The 8,630-nt window shown below is 32.8% G+C and overlaps 2 protein-coding genes across 8 annotated transcripts; one reads left to right on the top strand and one right to left on the bottom strand.

Moving 5' to 3' along the window:
• Nucleotides 1-1,401: 1,401 nt before the first annotated feature.
• LOC127115605 (VQ motif-containing protein 20) lies at nucleotides 1,402-2,343 on the top strand. Its single transcript, XM_051047110.1, has one exon. The coding sequence runs from the start codon at nucleotides 1,458-1,460 to the stop codon at nucleotides 2,214-2,216; it is 759 nt and encodes a 252-aa protein (XP_050903067.1). The 5' UTR covers nucleotides 1,402-1,457; the 3' UTR covers nucleotides 2,217-2,343.
• A 221-nt stretch (nucleotides 2,344-2,564) lies between these two features.
• On the bottom strand, nucleotides 2,565-8,254 carry LOC127115559 (uncharacterized). Of its 7 annotated transcripts, none has more exons than XM_051047077.1 (11): nucleotides 8,107-8,239; nucleotides 7,550-7,643; nucleotides 6,623-6,896; nucleotides 6,171-6,405; nucleotides 5,837-6,009; nucleotides 5,566-5,708; nucleotides 5,124-5,301; nucleotides 4,453-5,032; nucleotides 4,132-4,244; nucleotides 3,185-3,428; nucleotides 2,565-3,101 (listed from the first exon to the last, which is right to left on the bottom strand). In XM_051047077.1, exons 3-11 carry the CDS (start codon nucleotides 6,811-6,813, stop codon nucleotides 2,874-2,876), a joined length of 2,085 nt encoding a protein of 694 aa, XP_050903034.1. In that variant the 5' UTR covers nucleotides 6,814-6,896; nucleotides 7,550-7,643; nucleotides 8,107-8,239; the 3' UTR covers nucleotides 2,565-2,873. The 7 variants fall into 7 exon arrangements, with proteins under 7 accessions (XP_050903034.1, XP_050903064.1, XP_050903051.1 ...); XM_051047107.1 differs by having other exon boundaries at nucleotides 5,837-6,006; XM_051047094.1 differs by lacking the exon at nucleotides 8,107-8,239 and adding an exon at nucleotides 7,813-8,082.
• Nucleotides 8,255-8,630: the final 376 nt, after the last annotated feature.

Here is an 8,630-nt window from a genome sequence, read left to right as displayed (position 1 = left end):
GGATGCTCAATCACACTTCTAGAACATTCTCCTAACTATCATATACCCAACTGCATGAGATTTATGCCTCAAGCACATACAACGTTCATCCACAGCCCATACCTGAAAGATGGCAAGACAGATATTCATCTCCCATATATTATATATATATATATATATATATATATATATATATATATATATATATAATATATATATATATATATATATATATATATATATATATATATAAGGAATATCATCATCTCAGATAATAAGTTACAAATACAATTTAAATGTTTTTCACTTTTTCATATAATGACTTGAGCGATTAAGTGTTAACCTTGCAGCAGGTACAATTCTACTCTATTACACCGAAAACTTTATTCTACCGTAACTTTCATAACTTTATATTTGTGATTTAGCAACGAAACATATAATTCAATACTTATATTATTAATCCATATCAGTCATTTTAAATATTATTTTAAGGATAGTTAAAATAAATTAAATATTTTTAAATATATGACCGTTATGATTAACTTATACCTTAAAATATTTTGACATTTTATGAATATGGATATGAATTAAATCCTCATCATCGTTATTGTTATTGTTATGTGCATTTTTGCTTCTAAATATTGTGTATTTTTAGATCCTATTTATTATTTAATAAAACATTTTGTTTTTTAAAAAACTATTATTTATCAATAAAAATTAATTTAGCTATATATATTGTTTCTGAAAATTTAGTGAGCTATATTTATCCGTTAAAAAAACTATATTTACGAAGAGCAGGTGTGTGACGTGTAAATAAAAAGATAAATGTAATGATAAGTTTAATTTTTGAATAATAATAATAATAATAATAATAATAATAATAATAATAATAATAATAATAATAATAATAATAATAATAATAATAAGTTTAAATTTAAGTAATTTTTGTACAGTATAAGTTAATGAGTAAGGTTAAATTATAAAACTCGACATTCTAGCAATTTACTTTTTTCTAGTTCTGAATAACCTTAAATTACGCTCTACCACACCAAAACATCATAAAACACTGCTAAAATAACCCATCTCTTTAGCTTCTTTGGACACGTCACCACTATGCACACGTTCAGCACACTCATCTTCACTCAACGAGATCCCAAAACTACCCCTTCCCATTTTCATATTGCCAACGTGTCACAACTCTATTGGCTAACAAACTCTCCCCCTAACAATTTTTATTTTTGCTATGCATGTAACAAATTCACCCTAATAAATCTTTACCTTAATTAACTACCTCCACAAAATCATAACAATCTAAACCGTTTTTGTTTTTATTTTTAAATTTATTTTCTTAATTGTTTTAGGTTTGTGTAAATCCCTTTAAAGCAAACCCTTATATATAATTTTTCATAACCATATACCTAAATTTCATTTTGTTATGTTGTTGTGATTTTGTTACATTTCTTTCATAATCAAAAACCATGAGTCCTTCACCATTTCATTACAAGAAAGAAATCACCCCAATAGTCACAAAATCCAACAACAACAACAACGTTAATGGAATGTTACCACCACATTTGAAAATCAATAGAGATTCTCATTTCATCAAAAAATCATCTTCATCCCCGCCATCGTCATCTTCGTCGTCATCGTCAACAACATCAACGATGATCAATAGCATGGCAGCATCAAATAAACCACCTCAACAACATCGACACCCTGTAATAATTTACACGCATTCTCCGCGTGTCATCCACACTACGCCTAAGGACTTTATGACGTTGGTGCAAAAACTCACCGGACTCACTCCCTTGGAGAAAAAGGACAACGAGAACAATATTGTTCTGTCGTCTCAAGATCAAGACCAACCTCCGAACCAAGAGTCCGTCACGAGTGAGATGGTGGGAGACAAAGAGAATGACCAAAAGAAAGTGGTTATCCTTAGAAACGAGGACAATGACGTCTCGTCATCGGTGATCACTGATGAACACATTTATGGTAACAACATTGGAGAAAATCGAGAAAATCAATGTTTCATTGCATCGGAGGCACCAATTTTTGAGCCTGCGTTTAACCCTTACATGACAAACTATTTGTCATCAAACTTGCCGGAGTTCTTGTACTCGAGCCCGCCGTTAATGAACTACTCTGATTCATTTTTCTCTAACAATATGATAGCCACTCTTCCAAACTCTAACACCTTGGAAGAGATGAGTGAGTTTGGTGACTATGGATTATAGTTGAGGTTTTACTCTGGTTTGAATTTTTTTGTGCCAATAAAAGTTCTAGTTTTCCAGGATAGAACTTCATTTTCTTTTTTGAAGAATCAATAATACTTGTTTGTTGTAGACAAAATGTTGTACCTCTCAGGAGATTTATTATTTCAGTTTTTTTTAATAGTGAATTTCATAGATTTGTGATTCAGAATAATAAAGAAAGTTTTAGCTTTCTATGTTGGTACCTCTAATTTCATTGCTATTTCTTTGTTAGTTTTTGAGAATTTTTGGGTTGAAATTGGCGCACTAAACTCTATACTACTACATGTTACATTCATTATTGAAAGAAAAAATATATACATACCAAAGAAATTCTATGCAAGATTCACTTCATTTTCTAATCACTTTGCTTCAACTGTTGAGTTTTACATTTCAAACATTTCTACATATGACAAGTGACTCGAAATCCCTGCTGTAAAAACATCACACAGTCTCGTGCAGTAACGAATTCCGGCCACTGATTTAAGATCAGACGGTTCATATTACTCTACCAGCATACTAGTTTTAAATGATTTCAATTCAACCATCGATTTAAGATCAAACGGTTACAGCAGAGAATCTAAGTATTCAACACAAACATGTACATAACTTTCACCGCCAAAGATTTCATGGTCATCATCATCATTTCCTCTTCTTGTCCTCTTTATCTCTGTCGAGTTTAACAGGAGCAGCTGGTATGCTGAACCACCATTCCCTTAATCTTCTCTCCCATCTCTCCGTGCTAGCTTTCCTCGGAGGTGAATACATCGTAAATGTCCCCAAGAACAATAGAAGAACTACGTATTTACAAGGTAAGAAAGCCAAAATCAACGCTGCTGATAGAAGACCAAATGCCATCTTCTCCGTGGCCTGATATAAAAATAAACAATTATTACAATGTATGATTCTTTCGATAGAAAAGTAACGATGGGAGTAGGGGAATGAGAAAACACCTGAGGAAAAATGGAGAATAACAAGCCGCGGATCTTGAGAAGAAATATGTTACCGTCTTGTATGAGCTGTTCGGCTTGAGAGACAGCATTCTGAACAGCTAAAAGCTGTTCCATTGTATTCATTGGTGGAGGTGCTACTACTTTGATTTCGGTTACAGGCCTACCTTGACTAAAACATTTGGTAAGTATCATAAAAATTGAAAGGAACACAAGCAATAGTGCTGCTGCATATCCAAGCCAACCCCTGCAATTTATAATAAAATTATACAAGTTATCATAAGAAGGCAATGTTTGGATGGCTTATTTGAGCTTATCTATTGATATAAGCACTCATGAGACTTGGCGCCTGTTTGGATTGGCTTAATACTAATGGAGCTTATCTACTGCATAAAAACAATCTAAATTTATTTTATGTTGTTATATAAATAGTTTATGCAAGCTTATTCATAAGCATTTATTTCGGTAAGCACTTGTGTTATAAATAAGCTGCAAATAAGTTGTTTATTCAAACAGACCCTTAGTAGAAGAGATTATGGAAATAATTATGACATTTACATAAGCCGTTTTAAGCTAATTTTCATAAGCTCTCAAGAATAAGTTATGACAACAGCTTATAACTTCTATGAAAACAATTTGACTTTATTTTATCTTGTTATAGAAATAACTAATATATAAACACTTATATCATAAGCGCTTATGTTATGAGTGCAACATAAGCCCTTATTTAAGTTGCGGAACCAAACAAGATTGTTAAATATGAGACATGAGAATAATTTTTTATTTTGTTTTTCTTAAAGTACTTATCATCCATATAACTGTTACCCTTAAAATACTTATCTGATTATATAACAAATTCATAAAATTTCAATAGAAAATGTTTTTTCTCTCCCTCATTTCAACAAATAATAAGTCAATATATAATGTTGATCGGTCAATGAAAGTTTTACCTCCAGATAATGTAACCGAAGAACAAACAAAACCCAGAAGATTTCAATGGATCATCCCAATATGCCAAAGATTGAAGACACTTCCTAAGTTCATCTAGAGGATAAAGTAATTCCTGAAATTAGAGAAAATCACACATATTAGAGATAAAATAAGACTATTCATGGAATCATGGTTTTTTATTCCGAATTTGGAGTAAATTATTATTGGTGTTTATATGTCAGTGTCAGTGTTAGCGCTTCACAGCCAATAATAACACTATTGATAAAAGCAAAACACATAAGAGCTTGGCTAAAAGGTAAAAATGGATAATGAATTAGTACCTTCATGACAGCCAAATTAGTGTCAATGCCATCAACTTTAACACCGTCAACGGTTGCCTGTGCGGATACGACTTTTTTATAATTGTTCTTAGATTCTTTAACCACTCTTTCCAATGAAGTCATTTCTCCAACAGTTATTTCACCTACAGCAATTCTGCTCCCATTTGAGTTGTTTGAACTTGTTCCAAATACGAATCCTAGGTTTGAAACCATGTCCAAGACCGAGATAGAATACATTTCGCTTTCAGGTTTGGAATCATTCACGCGATCCGACTCCCTTGAGTTCGACATATTTACAAGGGTTTCTAATATCAAGTCTCCTCCTGGAAGCTGATCACATAAATTAAACATGAGAAGAGAATTATTCTCTATAGGGCCCAAAGAACTAATATCTTGGACTGCTTGTAAACGCAAAATTCCTAAAACAGCCTTCCAAATTGCTTCGTCCCGTGCGACCCCTTTAAGTCCGTACTTGCTTATGAATTTGTGAGCACAGAGAATCTCTCTTATGATAGCTAGCCAATAATCACGACGAGCGTGACCTTTAAGCTCTGGAAATTCTAGTACAGCTGGTTCTGATCTACAAGAGAAATACAATTTAAAAGTTGGTGCCAAGATAAACTTCTGAAGTTATCAATTACCTATAAAAAAATAATTGTGAAATTACTTACAAGGCTGTTGAACTATAGAATACTGCTTTGTCAAAAAGTCGAGTACCCCATGGTCCGGTTAACTCGGGTTTAACAACTTGGTCTAGATCATCTGATAAATCATATCTTTTCGGTTTGTCATATGATACTACGCGAAGTTCTTCAAAATAAAGTGCATGATCTGTCAAGATTAACCGTCCTGCATGCATGTTACAAAGAGTTGTTAAAGTCTTGAAGAATGAATAATGCATGTTTTTACAGCATCAGCAATATGTAGCACCAACCCAGTCGGCTTCCGACATTGACACGACGCCAACACTTGTGGCTACACTCAATTAAACCATTTTCTCAAATTATAATCAATATCAACATGTATGTGTCAATAATGTCGAGTCCTGTGACCGCACTTTATAGTCACCAAGTTTATATTATATATATTGGGAACATATACTTTTACACTTACCAGGCCAGGTGGAAATCCCTACATGCTCAAGAACTGGCTGTGTAGTGACGGTTCCATCAACCTCAAGAATCTTCTCACACCTATTCAGTCTTACAGCAGAAAGGAGAGACGACTCTGAATTGCTCTTCATTTTTTTTATTGCTCTGAAAAGATAAAAGTATTTAAAGGTCAAGGTATTACGTAAATGTTTGATCATAAACTATACATAGACTATTACTGCATTCCAGGCAAAAGGAAAAGCAATGCCATATTTAAAGGTAGAGGTTATTACTTTTCTATCCCGCTGAGGTACTTGTCATAGACGGAGAACAGAAGACGACCGCCAGTTGAAGAACTCAGCACCTCAAAAAGATTTTCGCAAATGATGACATTGGCAATGATGGGAACTGCAGGAGCAATTCGACAAAAAGCTTCTAATCCAACAGACACTTCTTCATCAACCTTCTAATAAAACGAGGCTCGTTAGTGTTACTAAAAGAACTACAAACAAACCTATAGATAGAATACATATGTATAATATAAAAGTACAGATAACCAAAAAGGCATGAATTATGAAGTAAGGCAAGACTCAAAGAAAAATCTCACTCGTATTCTGAAAGACCTACATTAATCAGAGGTTGGCTAGTGGCAGCCGGGACCTCCCAAGCTAACATCATGTCGTACGTCAAGCGCCGGAATGTTTTATCGAGTAGATGACCAGACATTTGTGCTCTCAACGAAAGTGCTTTGAAACAACAATACTCCAATAAGTTCCTCGCATATCGTGATGGAATCTTTATGGAATCAGATGCCTCTTGTTTGAAGCTCTCCTGAAGATCACTTGAAGAGGTCTTCAGGATCCTGCATTATTTGTTTCTAATTAAAATTTAATTTCCAATCAAAAAATTATAGGGCAATCAGTACATTGTCTCTCCCAACAAAGTATCAAACAGAAATAAACGTTAAGGGTCCTCACCAACCTAATATTCAAACTAAATCCAACAAGAGTGAAAGTTTGAAAACTCATAATGAAGCAATATTGTTGCCAAGTAAACAAGATACCAAAAAATACACTTACTTTGAACATCTACGAACTACTAGGTTTGCAACTGGAGAAAGCTCGGGTATAAAATTCCTCCCAGCAGAAGGTGAATTTTCCATCTCCTCAAATTCTTCATCGAAAGAACTCTTCTTACCAAGCAACCATTTAAGTGATCCGTCTTTTACCAGATCTTCAAACATAGTTCTGGTTTTTCTAGATGCAGCCATCGCTTTTCACCCTACTATACTATCTTGTCAAGTTCGAAAACAAGACACCTAATATCCAGTTTTTGTCAAAGCACTTGCATTACCTGAAACATAAAGGTAAGTAGTAAACAAAATGAATATTGAATAACATCAATATGAATCCTCTAAACTAGATCATCATCAAACTCCTAATCCTAAGTTAAATGTCTCAACTCCTCCAACACAATGTTGTCAATCACATCACTATTGAAATCACATTAATATATCAATATAAATCCTCAAAAATAGATAATCATCAAACTCCTGAATATATTGAGTATGGACATTATAGTGTTGTCAATCATGCAAAATAGTGGGTTGTTCAAATTCTGCTACGTTGTAGTATCATAGAACTACAATATCCATTTTCTGACAACAGTTCTTACTAAATTGTGTGTCATGAAATAACAGTGGTGTGTTAAAATTCTGCTAGATGCAGTACCATAGCTTCTATTTGACAAAACTACACTACAATTGGAGCAGAGTGATCATACTTATAAAACAAAAACATTTCTAACAAATTCTGAAAAGTTTAAAGAGTTATACAAAACTTAGGAATTACAATAGACAGTGTGCCATTAACCCACAAAACAAAACATGCGTAACGATATCAAACACACCGACACTTCGGATTTAATGTCTGTTTGAACTCAAAAGCACTAAATTAAATGAGATGACACGAATCTCTTCTAACTTAACCAAGGTCCCAGGTTCGAACCTGAGCTTAGGAATGCAACAGCATCAAAAGTCTTGCCAATTAGGATCCCTCAAGATTTGAGGTATTAGTCTCTGCAATTGCACGCAGAGGATACCTGGTTTACATCAATATTATATCATCATGTATATGTTTCATATGTAATAAACACAATGGTGCTCACCAAAAACAGTGATTTAACTATTTCAATCTCAAGCAGCATACACAAACACAACAAATACTCATCATGATTCAAAAATAAAGCAAACAAATTATAAATAAATCACCCCCAAACTTGTAGCACAGAGCAAAAAATCCAAGTGACCCACGTATAAATGCGGAGTAAAAATTTCAACTTTGGCAAATGGGGTAGCTCCAAATCGCGAGAATTTAACAAATAGCTAAATTCCAATAATAATAATAACAAGAAAGATCAAGAACTTCGTAAGTAACTTGGTTAAAGAAATCCAAAGTAATTGAAAAGAAGAAGAAACAAAAACGAGAGTGATTAGTTTTTGAATAAAGTATGAAATTAGAGAGATTGTGTGTGTTTCTGAAGGGGGGAGAATTCAAGTTCTTACCTTTTTCTCAGATAGAATCAGAAAATTGACGATTGCGTGTGTTTCTCTTTTCTTCTTTTTTGGATATGAATTGATTCGATCAATTCAATTATCAAATTATAAAAATAAAAAAAAAGTATAAAATATTAAGATTAATGTTCAAAAACAAGAGTTGATTTTCAATTAAAACTATTTTGTAAGATATTGATCCTTTTTATTTATGAGAAAAAAGACTATGCTTATAAAATACTTTTATAAATTTTAATTTTAATTTTATGCCACAACTTAATATATAGTTGGCCTTTAGCATTTTTTTATTTAAAATTTTACAACGTGTTGGTATGTATATTGTGATGGAACATAATGTTTAGAATAAAGTGATAAAATCTTAGCTAGATTAAATTAATTCATGATGGTATTATGACCAAGTATTCAAAGTCCAAATGAAATCTAAGATTGATAAGCTTTTTTAATTAATTTGGTAGAGGTAGTGGCCAAATTAGGGTTTGGCAAAGTTGGATTTGTATTTAATGAATGATAGAGGT

Source organism: Lathyrus oleraceus, chromosome 1 (genome assembly GCF_024323335.1).
Source record: "Lathyrus oleraceus cultivar Zhongwan6 chromosome 1, CAAS_Psat_ZW6_1.0, whole genome shotgun sequence".
Taxonomy (NCBI): Eukaryota; Viridiplantae; Streptophyta; class Magnoliopsida; order Fabales; family Fabaceae; genus Lathyrus; species Lathyrus oleraceus.
The sequence above is the reverse complement of the archived record's forward strand: the minus strand, read 5'-3'. Positions and strand labels throughout refer to the sequence as shown.

Coding starts and splice junctions, on each gene's coding strand:
- LOC127115605 (XM_051047110.1), top strand. CDS start 1,458: ATGAGTCCTTCACCATTTCATTACAAGAAAGAAATCACCCCAATAGTC.
- LOC127115559 (XM_051047090.1), bottom strand. CDS start 6,813: ATGGCTGCATCTAGAAAAACCAGAACTATGTTTGAAGATCTGGTAAAA. Junction 6,010..6,170: donor CTAGCCAACCTCTGATTAAT/GTAGGTCTTTCA, acceptor TCGTTTTATTAG/AAGGTTGATGAAGAAGTGTC. Junction 3,429..4,131: donor TTCGGTTACATTATCTGGAG/GTAAAACTTTCA, acceptor TATAAATTGCAG/GGGTTGGCTTGGATATGCAG.